This window comes from Juglans regia, chromosome 10 (assembly GCF_001411555.2).
Source record: "Juglans regia cultivar Chandler chromosome 10, Walnut 2.0, whole genome shotgun sequence".
NCBI classification, from domain to species: domain Eukaryota; kingdom Viridiplantae; phylum Streptophyta; class Magnoliopsida; order Fagales; family Juglandaceae; genus Juglans; species Juglans regia.
This window is the reverse complement of record NC_049910.1, coordinates 11,203,423-11,219,587: the sequence shown is the minus strand read 5'-3', so window position 1 is coordinate 11,219,587 and position 16,165 is coordinate 11,203,423. Positions and strand designations below refer to the sequence as shown.

Here is a 16,165-nt window from a genome sequence, read left to right as displayed (position 1 = left end):
TGAAATTGGTGCCAGACTGGCTGCAAAAGGACGTCAAGACTCAAGACTATCCCAAAGTCGAGGTTGAACTTCTTGTCCATTCCCTCTCATTAAAATATATTAATATGGCGTGGGAAACTTCTACAATGCCGTAAGATAATCAGTTGATGTCTGCGTACGTCGTCGTATGCTGGCCGATTTTATTTGTTGTATTTTTTCTGTGTTCATATGGATGGATGTATTAGCATTTGCATGCTTCGTTTTCATAACATATAGAAGCTTCCCTTTGTGTGAGGAAGAATCTACCTCCCTCATACGTGTAGAAAGGCTAACCTGCCGTTCTTTGGTATTGTATTCATCTTAGATAGAAATTACAAGTGTGTAACGGGTATGTACAGCATAATATGTACAGCTAACATCATGGCTGTATATTATGCTATACATAGGAATATAATCAATGTCTTATTGTACTATACATGGAAAGAACAAAACAGAGTAAATAATTAATCATGAGAGGAAATCATAGGAGAGACTAGAGAGGATCGTGGTTGACAGATCATATCTCTTCATCCCCCCTCAAGCTCAAGGCAGTATTGGACTGATGAAGAGCTTGCGTCGATTGGGTAGAAACTTGGCAGCACATAATGGTTTTGTAAATATATCGGCTACTTGATCTGGACCAGAAACATGTTCGAGATTGAGGGTGTCCAAGCAGAGCATGCCACAAGTTGCTAGGGACAAATAACAATTTCTTTTTAATATCAGGGACAACAAGAACAGTATTGAGCTTGATATCAGTTGCAGGTAGTGAGACTTATCCAATACCAGATATAGGTAATCCATTTCCATTTCCAACCATAACAAAATCATTGCCAAGATAAGAATAAATACATTTTACTTCACTTGTATCAGATGTCATATGATGATTGGCACCAGTATCGAGGTACCAAGGATCCTCTGGAGTATCTGTAACTTGTAGAGCAGCAAAAGCTTTGAATTGTTCCACGTCCTCATCTGATGCAAAACAACCATTTGCTTTATGATTCGGGCCTCCACATTGAAAGCAAGTTATGCCTCCACGTCCGCAACCAATACTTCGACCACCACGACTTGAGAAAGTTTGATTGCGATTTTCGAAATTACCTCCAGTTGAGCATGAGGAACGAGCATCTTTGTATCGTGGTTGACCACGAGAACCATGAGCTCCACGAGACCTTGTATTGGTTCTTCCTCGATTTGTGTAGAGAGCAACATTAGGAGAAGTCATCCGTGCTGCTTGAAGGCGTATTTCAAAATCACGGAGTTTGCCAATTACCCCTTCAAGGGGTGGAAACATATCCCGAGCATTCAAAGCTACTATTATAGGATCAAACTCGGATCCTAAGCCCCAAAGAATACATATGATGAACTCATCGTCATCCATTGGCTTACTTGCACCTCGAAGAGACAAGGCCAGAGATTTGGCCTTGTGCAGATAATCTTCTAAAGAGGAACTGCCCTTGTTGAGCGATTCGCCCTTCATCTGTTGAATACGGTCCTGAGTATGACTACCATAAAGAGTCTCTAAAACATGCCAAGCATCATGAAAACTGTTGATGACTTGGGACAGGGAACCATCAGACAGAGAATTATTGATCAGTGTGCAACCAAGTAGCTGCTTCTGGGTTGGTTCGAGACACACCATCTTCACCAATGATGGTTTGCGATGGGCAGAGAACCTGATTCTGCACATAACCGAGTAGACCATTGCCACACAGAATGGGAATGCCTTTTGCTTTCCATAAAAGATCATTGTTGGAGGCTAGCTTAATAGAGATATCAGGTAAATGAGAGTGAGAGGGTGAAAATGCAAGAGAAGGAGAATTTGACACAGGTGGGATCGAAGAGGTAGAAGACTCCATTGTTGGTGATACCTTTGTGGCGACTGATACCATGTAGAAAGGGTAACCTGCCGTTCTTTGGTATTGTATTCATCTTAAATAGAAATTACAGGTGTGAGTAACGGGTATGTATAGCTAACATCATGGCTGTATATTCTGCTAACAAGACAGAATAAATAATTAATCATGAAAAGAAATCTTGGGAGAGAGGATCATGGTTGATAGATCGTATCTCTTCAATACGTACAATGGCAGATAAGGACATATTTATTATTCAAAGCTGCAGAAAATTTACTTGTCAACCATCCAGAAATTTCTTGTTGTATGTGTTTTAAAGCGTTTAATGTTGTCTGAGAAATTCGATCGGGCAACAATAATTGTTATAGGGTCTATTTTCATATATCTGTCTCTCTTTTACTCCGGTCCCTAAAGTTCGGATAGAAATCCTAGAAGATGAGTCTCGAAAAAAAATTTGCCCCTTTTTTAGTTTAACCTTCTCTCTCACCCACTTTTTAGCATTTCAAGTGGGTGCATCTTAGATCGTGACTGCATATAAGAGAAAGGGAGAGTATGTACTTGAAACTGGAAGGCTTAAGTTCCAAAGCTTATGTGCTGGGTTTTTAATCATACATATCTGGCAGCATAAATGAAAATTTGATATAGGAAATTATGAAGACTAATTTGTTGAAAGGGTCGGCCTATGTCACGATAAAAATTCATTGCATAGATTCCAGCAAAGTCACAAATCAGTCATCATTTGACACCCCTGTAATAGTTTCCTCCTTGTTTGAGACATCCTGCTCCGACTGTGCTGTTGGCGTAGTCAGACCCGAGGGTGAAGTAACTGAATTAACAGAATTTGTGACTGGTGTTGTATTTACTGTAGAAGACTTGGAGGAAACGATGCCTTGCGCCTCCATGGCCTCCAATGCTGCTTTCTCCTTGGCTCGTTTTGCTCTTTCCAGCACCTCATCCTGCATTCAATCGATAAATTAGGACTCGTTTGAATACAGAAACCAACTCACCTCACCTCACCTCACCTCACTTCATTTCATCATTACAATTTTTTTAAATTTCCACACAAAATATAATAAACAATTAAACATTTTCAAATCCAAAAAAAATTAAAAAAAATATTTTAACAATATTTTATTCAACTCATCTAAAACTATCTTATCTCATTATCCAAACCAACTCTAAATAATAAATATCCTCTATTTCAAACTGTACGGGAATGAAGAATTACAAAAGTTTGGCGATTATGATTCAAAAAACACCGTCCTGATTCCCCAAAAAAAAAAAAAATCCTGAATCCAATAACAAATTTTATTGCATTTATCATTTCCCTACAGAAGTTCACAACAAATCTAGAACCACCTAAATATATTTGTCACCTCGATAATGCTAGATTTGTTGTAATCAGTTGACTTTATAGGACAGGCCACTGTGAACTGAAATATGAAGTCATGGTTGGACAAACATCAAATATAGATACAGAAATATCTAAACTTCAACATCATTTTGAGTCTCAATCAATCTAAGCAGGGGGGAAAATCTTCTTCTTGGGAAGTTATAATACTAGAGTTATAACTAGGGGTGTAATCGGTCTAGTCCCCCAGGGGGTGGGTCAGGGACCAAAAATTTCGGTCCACCCTTTTTCCAAACTGGACCGGACTGATTAACCCTATAGATCGGACTGGACCATTAGTAATCGGTTGAGTCAGTCCAATCGGTCCGATTCAGTCCAAATGAGCTAGGAACATTTTTTTTTCCTCTTTTATTTTTTTAGCAGATAAATTAATACAAGAAATTAATTAAATTAGTAAAATTAAAATTAAGTGAGCTATTTAATATGGATTATGTAACTAATTCATTAAAAAATAATTAATTATAATTATATTTATGATGTTAATAGTTACAAACCTAGTACTTAATATTATGTAAATTGTATTATGATTTTAATGCATAATGGTCTATATTAAAATTTTAACATTTTATATATGGTTAATGAATAATTGTAATTGACCATAGATACTTCACACTTACTTACAACTTAGGTATCTTACAAAATTTACTTAATTACTTTAATTAGGTGTAGATACTAGAGTATGTCTCTTTGCATATAAAATTATGAATTTATGATTTATCATGATTCATATAATATATTAGTTAATTGACAGCATATTAATAATTATATATTTAACATTTTATATTATCAATGGTGATAGATTAGATAAAAATTATATAATTCACTTATATAACTACTATATAAAATAATATATATAATTTATAAAAAAATATTTAAATATATATTATTTTATATATATATATATAATGGTGATAGGTTATAGATTATGATTATAGGTTATAGGTTATGATTCAGTCGGTCTGGTCCGGGGTGAAAAAACCCCACCTTGAGATCGGACCGATTCCCAAAATTTTCCATCTATTAGGACCAAAACTGACCAAACCCCATTTTGGTCTAGTCCGGTCGAGTTTGTGTGTGCATGCATTCTTATGTCTAGCAGTGGATATATGGTGGATCTCTTCCTAAGCTTAAATGTCATGTTAATGATGGTATTTTCTTAGTGCAATTACTGTTGAGTTGAGTATTTTTAAAGTGCGTTTAGGGGGATTATGGGGTTTTTGAAACATTTAGTGATAGAATCCATGGCGTTTGCCTTGTCGAAGGAAGGGAAGTTCTTGTTCATTACTGAGAGGAATAGGAGGGTGGTAAAGGAGATGAGTTTAGGAATACCCATGGTCCAGTGGTTTGCAAAAACATTGGAGGATTGCCTGAAGGGTGAAAAGAATGAATTTTACACAACAACAAGGGAGGGTTCTAGAAGCTTTATTGCGCAAAGGTGTTCAAATGCTTGAGGCTGTTACATGGCCCTGGTGGAGTACGGTGGTGGTGGTCGACAAAGATTCATCTTCATACCTGAAGAATTGGGAGGTAAGGGCTGGAGGAGAATGGCAGAGGCATCGTGGGAGCCCATTATGGAGGGTGGGTAAGAGTTTCACGACAGAGGAGTTGTAGTGCGGAGGCCAATGGTGGAGGTGAACCACCCTCAAACTCGCTCTTATAGGGTGGTTCTGGTGTAGCAAAAGGTCACGAATCATGGAGCTGGTGCAGCAGATTGTGCCGACAGGGGTGGAAAGGCTCTACTTACCTCTGGGAAAGCAAGTACACAGTGGAGAGGTGGAGGTGGTAGGCCTGTCGTGGGACTAGCAGAGGAAGATATGTAGAATACCTTGCTGGAAAGAAAATGCAGCTATCGGATTTACAGGAGAAGGTTGAGGCTCTAATATGGTGCGTTGAAGCGGAGCGTAATGGGCCTAGAAAGAGAAATGTGTGGATTGGGTACTGTAAGGGGCATGGGAGATGAGGTCAGTGTGCTTCTAAACGAGGATAGCCAGGCTCCAAGCAAATGAATTTGGGTCCAAACCAAGGAAACGCGGGTGGAGGGAGGCTAGGTCCAAACCAAAGGCATCAGAAGGCTGGGTTAGATCCAAACTTAATGGCCCATGCGGAGGGGGTGCAAAATAAAGAAAAGTTTAGGGCTAAAACCCAGCTCGTGTGGAGGGTTAGGTAGGGTGGAGAGGCGGTGGCTTCTGCCAGCGAGAATCAGCTAACCTTGCTAGAGAAGGAGCTAAGGTATCCATCAGACCCGCAAGACACCCATCAGAGTCGCGAAAAGAAGAAGATGGTATGGAGGAGCTCTTTGATGGCGATGGAGGACCTGCGAAACGGTGACGATGAAGTTGAGGTGCCAAGGACCATAGGTCAAAAGCCACTCAACCCATCGAGACCGCGAATGGCCAAGGAATCATCGAAGGTGGCTCAGAGGGTGAGTGGGGAGTTGCCGACAGTCGATCTGGAAATGGATCCTAACATTTTCTCATTGGCAAACGTGGGATCTCCGGCACAACACACACAGACAGGGCCTATGGGTAACAGGGAGGAGGCTCAGGTGCTCTCTTCTCTGGTGAGGGTCTTTGGGCAGTCTCAACTGGTCCAAGAGATGGTAGTGGGGGTAGAGGACACAAATTATATGCTTCAGTTGGCACACAGGGAGGTCGAGATGGACCCAGAGCCGCTACACACCTTGTCTCCCTTGCTTACACTGGGAGGCTCACTATTAGATTGGGTGGTTCAAAATGTGAAGGATATTCAGGAGTGTGGGGATCTCTTGTGACGGGTTTGATGAGCAATTCAGGGCATTACTTATCATCATTGAGGAGGGTCGGATTCAATCCCCTAAATCTGCTTCTAGGAAAAAGAGGGAGCTAAAACATCTCACTTGTTCAATCAATTATGACGGAAGGGAAGGGAGGGGAGTACTAGCAAATGAAGATCCAAGGGAAAGGTTATTTCTCCCTATGAAGCCTAGAATTCTTTGGAACATTCAGGGTCTTAATGATCCCAATAAGCGTATACAGGTGAAGAATCTTTTATGTCAATGGAAGTTGGATATTGTTTGTTTGCAGGAAACTAAGATGAAATTCATGAATCGTAGCTTCATCACTACCATTTGGGGCTATCTATTTGTGAGATGGATGTATCTTGCCTCGGTGGGGGCATCATTATTATGTGGGATTCGAGGGTGGTTGAGTCTATTGAGGAGTGTGCTGGAAATTATATGGTAGCGTGTTGATTTAAAAAAGTGGAGGACGGTTTTTGTTGGGCTTTCGTTGGTGTGTATGGGCCAAACATGGACACACATAGGAAGATCTTATGGGCGACATTAGCAGGTTTGGGCAGCTGGTGGAGCTTACCATGGTACATTGGCAGTGATTTTAATATCACTAGGTTTCCTAGCGAAAGATCGGGAGAAGTCCGACATAGCCAGGCAATGAATGAGTTTTCTGAATTGATTTTTTATATGGATCTGGTGGACTTACCACATGTTGGTGGTGTACACACTTGGTCTAATAATCGAGCGTGGTCTCGTTTAGATAGATTTTTTGTGTCTCCTTCATGGGAGGTACATTACTCTATCATGTTACAGAAGAGATTGGATAGAGTTTGCTCGGACCATTTCCCCATTGTACTGGATTGTGGAGGCATTCATGAGGGTAAACAATACTTTTAAGTTCGAAAATATATGGCTAAAAGTTTAGGGTTTTGTGGAGAAAGTGAGATCGTGGTGGACCTTGTACTCTTTTGAGGGTTCACCCAGCTTTATCCTGGCTAGGAAATTGAAAGCACTGAAGAGGGATTTGAAGAGTTGGAATGCTGAAGTCTTCGGACACATTAATAGTCAAAAAAGGTCTCTTATGGAGGATTTAAAGGACTTGGAGGTAAAGGAGGTGAGCGCTCCTCTTTTTGAAGAGTACTCTTGTAGGAAAGTAGCTATCACTTCGGAGATGGAGAAGGTGCTACTAATGGAGGAAATCTCATTTGAGACAAAAGTCAAGAGCCCATTGGTTGAAGGAAGGGGACCGTTGTACAAAATTTTTCCACCGGTTGGCTAATTCTCAACGTAGGAATAAAGCTATCGAGGTGCTTCAGGTCGAGGGACAAGTATACTCTAACTATGATGCTATTAAGAACCATATTGTCACTTACTATGAAGATCTACTTGCTGAAAAATCCCCATGGAGACCCAAATTGGATAGTATGCCTTTTGAGAACATTGATCAAGTAAGCTCTGTGTGGTTGGAGAGACCTTTTGAAGTAGAGGAGGTTCTTCGTGGAATGGCCAAGAATAAAGCCCCAGGGCCGGATGGGTTTTCGATGGCCTTTTATCATGATTGTTGGGATGTGGTAGGAGAGGATATCATGCAGGTTTTTCAGGAGTTATACACTTTTGGTTAATTCGAAAAAAACATTAATGCGTCTTTCATTGCTCTTATCCATAAGAAAGTTGGGGCAGTGGGGGTGAAAGATTTTTGGCCTATTAGTCTCATAAATGGGGTGTATAAGATTATTTCAAAGGTGCTTGTCAATCGCATGAGTAAGGTTTTGAGTAAAGTATTATATCAAAACCCCAAAATGCATTTGTAAAGGGAAGACAAATCTTGGATTCAGTGTTGATTGCAACCAAATGCCTAGATCGTAGACTCAAGGAGGGTACACTCAGACTCTTGTGTAAGCTGGACATGGAGAAGGTCTATGACCACATTAATTGGGATTTTCTGTGTTATTTACTTGGGAGGTGCGGTTTTGGGCAGAGATGGATTTCATGGATTTGGCATTTTATAACTACGGTTCACTACTCATTTTTGGTAAATGGAGCACCAGAAGGATTCTTTAACAGCTTTAGGGAATTAAGACAAGGAGACCCCCTCTCCCCTTTGCTTTTTGTCATTGTTATAGACGCATTGAGTTGTATGTTGAGTGCAGCTGTTAATAGAGGCTTTATTGTTGGATTCTCTGTGGGAGGTGTCACTATATCTCACTTTTTTTTTTATAAGTAAAAATATTATATATATCAAAAGGAGTAACCAAGTACACTGAATGTATACAAAAAAACACCTTGCCCATAATAGAAAGTCCCTAATGACCCAAAAAGCTTTGATGACACATTGCTGTTTTGTGAGCCGAACAGTGATCATATGCAGTACTTAAGGGCTGTATTACTTTTTTTTTAAGCGATTTCAGGCCTGAAGGTAAATCTCTCGAAATCTGAAATGGTTCATGTGGGTGGTGTGAACAATATTCAAGGCTTTGCAACTATCTTGGGTTGTAAGATTGCTTCGCTGCCCTTGAACTACGTTGGTCTTCCATTGGAGGCTGCATTCAAGACAAAATCTATTTGGGGTGGTGTGTTAGAAAAAATTGAAAGAAGATTGGCCGGGTGGAAACGGATATATTTGTCCAAGGGAGGTAGATTGACTCTCATTAAGAGCACTTTATATAATCTCTCTACTTATTTTCTATCCTTATTTCCGATATCTGCAAGTGTGGCTTTTCTTATTGAAACTTTCCATAGCTTTCTTTGGGAAGAAATGGGGGATGAAACTAAGTTCCATCCTGTAGGAAGGGATAAAGTTTGCTCACCAATAATATGTGGTGGGTTGGGGGTGCGTAATGTAAGGGTGTTCAACAAAGCACTTTTGGGGAAATGGTTGTGGAGGTATCATAGGGAAGGAGAGGGCTTATGGAGAGAAGTCATAGAGTCTAAGTATGGGAGCATTCGGGGGTGGTGCTCTAATGAAGTTAGGGGGACACATGGTGTGGGATTGTGGAAAAATATAAGAGTTGGATGGGGAAGATTCTCTCAATTTTTCAGATTTGCAATTGGAAGAGGCAACAATGTTTACTTTTAGCACGATGTGTGGTGCAGTGACATGGCTCTTAAGCAGGTGTTTCCTATGCTTTACCAAATTGCTTGTGACAAAGAGGCTGTTATGGCTGATTTATTGGTGCTATCCATTGGAATGCAAGATTTTCGAGAACGCTCAAGATTGGGAGTTGGACATGTTTACTGGTTTCTTTGATTCATTATATGCAATGTCGATTGTCAATGAGATGAGGGTTAGGCTGTTGTGGAATCCGAGTGGAAATAAAAAATACTCGATGCGCTCTTTCTATAAGGCACTATTGGGATTTTCTAATGATCATAGCTATCCTTGGAAGGCTATCTGGAAGTGCAATGTACCTTCCAAGATTGCTTTCTTCATTTGGATTGCATCTCTTAGGCGGATTCTCACCTCAGATAATTTAAGAAAATGTGTCTCATTATTTCAGATTGGTGCTTTATGTGCAAGTGATGGGGAATCAGTTGATCATCTTTTGTTACATTGTGAAGTGGCCCAGTGTTTCTGGAATGAGATCTTTAATAGGATTGGGGTGGCATGGGTTATGCTTGGAAGAGTTAGGGATATTATGTGCTACTGGAGAGGTATCGGGGGAAATGTCCACATCGTTGCTGTGTGGAGAATGATCCCTCATTGCATTATGAGGTGCTTGTGGCTGGAGCGAAACAAGATGTGCTTTGAAGACATGGAGCATTATGTGGATGAGCTGAAGCGATTTTTTTACAATACATTACTTTCCTGGGCTTTGGCCATTATTTGTAATATGGACAACCTTCATGATTTGCTTGTAACTCTCACTAGTGCTTAGATGTAATTAGGCATGTTCATTGTATGCTACCAGCGTACCTGGGTGATGCCTCTTATATCAATAAAATTCTAATTTTACCTATAAAAAAAAAAAAAAAAGAGCTCCAACAGATTTGGAAAAGTACATCCTAGAAATGAATCAAAAGATATTACAAAATGCTTCTATAGCACAAGAATGAGACTGAATGTGAAGAACAATCAATTTCACCATAATGATTAAAATAAAATTTTTCATCATTTTTACATGCTGTTTTCCATAATCAAACTAACAATACTAGTAGCAAGCATAATAGCAATATTGTGGTTACCTTGATATGCACTTCATCCAAGGGATGATGTAATTATTTTTCAGATTTTCCTTTCCAACAAAATACTACAGCTTTGAATTAGTAATGAATTTATTGTTGATATACTGTAAGTTGAATTGCTCATTACCTGGAAGTCCTGCACTTGCTTTTGTTGCTCAGCTTGCAGCCTACCAATTGAACTCAAGAACTCCCCAACTGTAGATTCAATACGCTCATTTAGGGCTTCTGCTACAGCTTTTCCCAAGAAAAATGCATCCAGAATACTCCTGCTCTCGCTATCACCTACAAGATTCAGTTCCTCACTTGTTTGCAAACAACAAAAGTGCTATTGTACACTTGAAATGTTCATAAAAGATCAACATCATTTTTCTTTCATAAGTAAAAAGATATTTATAAAGCAAAGAAAAATTCTTCCAATTAATTGAAGTTTCCTTCTTTCTTCTGTCACTACCTCTCTTCCTGGGAGGGTAATCATGTAAAAAAATACCCCAATTTATTAGCCTGAGACAGTAAATCACTAACAACTTTCTAAAAAAATTTAAAAATTTAAAAAATTAAAAAATTAAAGAAAGCTGTTGAAAAAAAATTTAAAAAAAAGAAACAGTTCGCCATATGGGGTAATTGGTAAGGTCTCCTCGCCACACCCAAATCCCCACACATAGATGCAAACGGCTAAAAAAATGCATAATGGTAGGCGAAGAAACAATAATAGAAGATGGTGACAAAAGAAATAAAGAAGCCATATAATCAAAATCTGCTAAGCACAGTCTGGAAAAGTGTATAGTAATGATCCTAGTAGGCCCTTGTACAAATCCACTTCCTAAAGAAATCCCAAGTTCTTAGTTCTGTGACTTTCTTTCTATTTAGTGTTTTCCGTATGTGGATTTTACTTGATTATTCCCCTATCAAAACTGAGAAAGCAAAACAAAAGTGACAGAAGCTAGAAGGACCCAATAATAACAAATGCTTTCATGGACACTGCAGGTTCTCTTGCCAAATCTTATCCAGGATATCCAATCGGTTGTTCCCCACAGAGGCACTTTCTACGGATTAAGTTCCTCAAGCCATGTAAGCAAACTACTTTGTGACTCTTTTTTTTTTTTGGTGGGGTGGGGGGATGGGAAGGAGTTCCCAAACCAAAAAAACAGAAATGACTCTGCATTTACAGAGTTAATGGAGTAAAAAAACCTGTTTTGGTTGTTTTAAGAGAGAATTAATCCGACACTTTGGTCAAATATATACCACCCTAGTCTCAATCAACAGCCCACAATGTTTCTAAACTCATTACTTTTGGTGGGGTGGGGGGATGGGAAGGAGTTCCCGAACCAAAAAAAACAGAAATGACTGCATTTACAGAGTTAATGGAGTAAAAAAGCCTGTTTTGGTTGTTTTAAGAGAGAATTAATCCGACACTTTGGTCAAATATATACCACCTAGTCTCAATCAACAGCACACAATGTTTCTAAACTCATTACCAAGTCTAGAAATGTTCTCGAAACCCAAGATTCTGTTATTATTGCAATTTAGCTGCCCGCAGATGCAATGCCTAACAAGCAATTAACTTCCTGATCCCCAAACAAGCTTCAATCCAATCAGATAGTACAAAATATGGTAAGTCCTCCAGCATTCACGTGTCCCTTCATCATTAGTCCACCAACTTAACAAGGCAGATCTGCATCATAAAAAAGGCATAACCAAACTATCCCCTAACAAGCTGGTTGCTGGAAAGACTTAATCAAAGCTCTCCTCAATCACAAGGGCACATAAGCATTTATTCACTGGAATTGATCATTCACATTGGTTATCTTCAAAACACCCAGGTAGTTCCAACTTCCACTCGGGAGATCTCTAATTTCATGGTGTGCACATCCACCGTGCCATTTTTTAAGTCAAAAACCATTAATTCTTTCTCGCCAAAAGAACTTTATGCATTTTTGCCAAAACATTTGAAATATATGGATTAACTCCACATTGATATTCTAGCCAATGTCAAAACCCCACCTACCTACTTAAATACCCATATCTTGAAAAATACAATATTTGCAAACTCCATATAAAGATAAGCTTTCAATGTAACATAAGTTGACTCCCCAGTTACATTCAAAAAGCAGCAACGGATGGGACAGACGCATGTTTCAGATATGACACAACAAAGTAAAGCAGAAGATAAATATCAAACATATATGCGAATAAAGGATGAAATCTAAGGTGGAAGCCATAATGAACCTCAACCAAATCGTAAGGCTCAAAATTAAGATATAAAGAAATATATCCATCCTATCAAAGAGCAAATCCCATGTCATTATCGAGCACACATGAAGAATCGAGTTTATTCATTTCTTAACAAAGTCATCCGAACACGTTCTCTAAGATACCCACTTCACATATTCTAACAACTAACCGCTCTCAGGCCATTTCACCACAATATAGCAACCTATAACACTTGAAAAGAGATACAAATTTTGAGAAAACGGGTACTGTACCAGAGCCAGAACCGCCAGGTTGGGTGCTGCTATTGCAGCATATTCTGACTCTATGAGGTCCTTCCACTCCAGAAAATCTGAGACCTCTAAACTCGACATTAGAGAAAGATAGAGTACGAGGAAAGAGGGAGTTCGACGCATGGTAGTAACTCGTAGATTGGCGTATAGACGGTGAAGAAGAAAAAGTAGGTGGGGAAGCTGAAGCTGAAGCTGAAACCCCACTCATTTTTTCCTTTCCTGTATCTCAAAATTTCATCGTCTCCTCTTCTATATGTAACTTGATTTTTCTCGTCGGTCAAACGCAATAAAAAAGCTTCCCGAAAAAAGAACAAAGGCAGAAAAAACAAAGAGTAGTGCTAGCTGCCGCCCAGCAATATCGCTGCCGGCATGTCGGTCAGCACAAATTTATTTTATTTATTTATTTTTATATTTTTTTAATATTTTTAAAAAATAATAAAAAAAAAAAACAAATCAAAGTTATTTTTTAATTATTAAATAAATAAAATCAATGAACAGTGAAAATAAGAGATAAATTTAAGCAACGTACTAGTATTTCTCAAAAAACAAAACAGCAACAAGCGGATTTGGATCAAGTGGAAAGTTATTCGGGTTAAACGGCCCTCGAAAAATGACCAGTATAAAGCCCAACCTCGTTAGGAGATTGATAAAAGGCCGTGAGCATAAAGCCCAGAATGAAAGGAGTGACACAGCCTAGACTGACCATAAATGATGCTCATGAGTCCACAAAACCCAATCAAATGTGTAATAATATGGACATAATTATTTTACAATTTATTTAATAATTTATCTACTTTAATATTTATAAAAATAAAAATAAAAAATTTTCAAGTTTGAGTTTTCATCTGAATTGAATTTCATGAATTGTCTTTCCTTTTGTATAAAATATAAAATTATATAAAAAGTTCTAAAAATAATTATATGTACCTATTACTCATGTTTATTATTTTCATTTACATGTTGATTTTAGATCCCTAGCTTTTTTTTGTTTTAAACTAGCTTTAGTGAATACATATACTTTTGTTGATATACATACTGTCATGTTTATTTTCCCAAAGACAACAATGATCCAACGTCGTGTCTTAAAACCAAACTATTTTGCTTAAAAAAATAAATTATTTTATATATTTTATCTAAAACAAAAAAGAAACCCCAATTTTATTAATGATCAACCCTCACTTTTAACGGGAGAATGTCGTTTACAAGTAAAAACCAAGCTTGAAAAACTATAAATATAAGGAAGATCATCAATATATATATATATATATAGAGAGAGAGAGAGAGAGAGAGAAGAGAGAGAGCTAAGTACTCTGTGTTCTTGATCAATTAACTTCAAAAGGAAAATTCTATACACCATACTATCATCCTACTTTCATCTCACTAAGTAAGATGTGGTATATTTATCACCATTATATGATCATTTATTGCATACTTTTTTACTATCTAATGGTGATGAATGTGCCACATACTACTTAGTATGATCAAAATAGGATGACAGTGCCCGACACCACACTCGGTTGCTGTGGAACCTCTGACTCCGGGTCTTCCAAGTCTGACCGTCGGCTTTCCTCCCAACGTGAATAGTTTCTGTATGAAACAATGCCGACAATTGTATACTGTTAATCCGTTTTGTATTTTTTGTTCTGTTTTTTTTTTTTTCATTTCTTTGTTGTTGTCCGTTTCAGTGTTTTGTAGTTGTTTTGTTTCTGGTGTTGGTGTTACTTTTGTTGACCCGAGTGAGGTTTGAGCTTTTAGATTAGACGTAATCCGGGGGCAAGGCTTTCAAGAGTGATGGGCGATGCTACGGCTGGTGGTTATACGGTCAGGCTATTGTGGTCCGTATGTACGCTAGGTGCTTGTTTCACCAGGGCTCGAGATGACGATGCTTGTGGTGGGCGTAACGTCTGGGGTCTCACCAGAGCTTGTGGTCTTGTAGTTGTTAATGTGGTTATTTGTAGTTGTTTGTTAGTTTAGTTTTTAATAAAATAGGAATAGGCTATAGGACGTGATGTCCATAGCAGTGTCCTGTACTCGTCTTCCCTAGGAGGATAGAGAGGGCCATTAAGTTCTGTTTTTACAGAGCGCATTTTCTGTTATGAGATTGTTTGATTAGAAGTTAAGACAATGTCCGCCACAAATGTATTTGTGTGTGGGGAAGCCCCAGAACTGTTGCGTTAGTTGGCTTATAGACTGGATTTCCTATGTACTAGAACTTCTTGTATTGATAAGTCACATTTGTAACTTTGGTTTATTAATTAAATGAGTATGTTTCATTCAAAAAAAAAAAAGGATAAGAGTATGATGTATAATATTACTCACTTAAAAAACATGGGATGCTTGTTTTATCCAAATTAGTGTAGCTAGCTAGGTGGTGCCTACTGTATGTTTAGGGAGCTGCATGCATGGGAGATGCATGGTAGAAATTAAAACATTCATTATTACCCAAATAATTATAAGCACCATTATTATAATTAGATGCTAATTAAGCTATAGTAAGTATGTATATATGGTCAGGAACGTCGTCATCATTATATATAATTTCGATCCTTCTCAATAAATATGGGCAAAAGTGATCTAACGGAGTGGAATAATTTCGATCCTTCATTTTTAGTTGTAATTAATTAGCAAATATTCTCAAACTTCGCATGAATAATAATGTATTCTATTGGAGTGGAATAAAAAATAATTCGCTGGTATATATATATATATATATCTTATAATCATGTTCTTGATCTTCTTGTGATCATCAGATCAATAATTTGCAGTAATATTTTCAATTAAACGTACATAACATTTTGATTACCATAATCTCTCTTATTATAAGTGGCATCGATCTCTCCTAGAGTTTTGCAATCGTAATTTATAACTGATATGATCACATCTTGTGATAAGATACAAATATCAGTACGTCACCTCTATTTCAGAATTAGTATCTAATTAATAATTTTTCTCAGATAAATAAGGATGTTATATATATATATATATTTATATATATAAAGATTATTGATCATTAATTCTTTTATATAAAAAGTCATACTCAAAACACACAAAAGCATGGACCCAGATATTAAAAGTCCCAAAAAATTCTAGAAAAATCCCATCTAGAGGGTTTCTTCTATCTTTTGATGTGGTGGTTAGAAAAGAAGGCAATACTCTTGCTACAATTTGTAGATCTGATTCAGGAAATGTAGTAATGGTGAAAACAAACTTTATTCAAAGCAACAACGCGGCCAACATAGGAGAGGCAGCTGCGGTTAGCCTTGATGATAATAGAAGAAGCTGACAAACTTAAGCTCAAGAAAATCATAGTCCAAGGTGATTCAAATCTGGTTGTTCAAGCAATAAACAATAAGAAACAAGCATCAGATTGGACTATGCAAAACATCATCAGAGACATCAAGCACCTTCTTGGCAATTTAATTCG

At 37.9% G+C, this 16,165-nt stretch overlaps 1 protein-coding gene across 1 annotated transcript; it reads right to left on the bottom strand.

The window, feature by feature from the left end:
* Window positions 1-2,412: 2,412 nt before the first annotated feature.
* Window positions 2,413-13,062, bottom strand: LOC108991740 (uncharacterized protein At4g13200, chloroplastic-like). Its single transcript, XM_018966122.2, has 3 exons — window positions 12,724-13,062; window positions 10,368-10,522; window positions 2,413-2,833 (listed from the first exon to the last, which is right to left on the bottom strand). The coding sequence occupies exons 1-3, from the start codon at window positions 12,947-12,949 to the stop codon at window positions 2,606-2,608; spliced, it is 609 nt and encodes a 202-aa protein (XP_018821667.1). The 5' UTR covers window positions 12,950-13,062; the 3' UTR covers window positions 2,413-2,605.
* Between the last annotated feature and the right edge of the window lie 3,103 nt (window positions 13,063-16,165).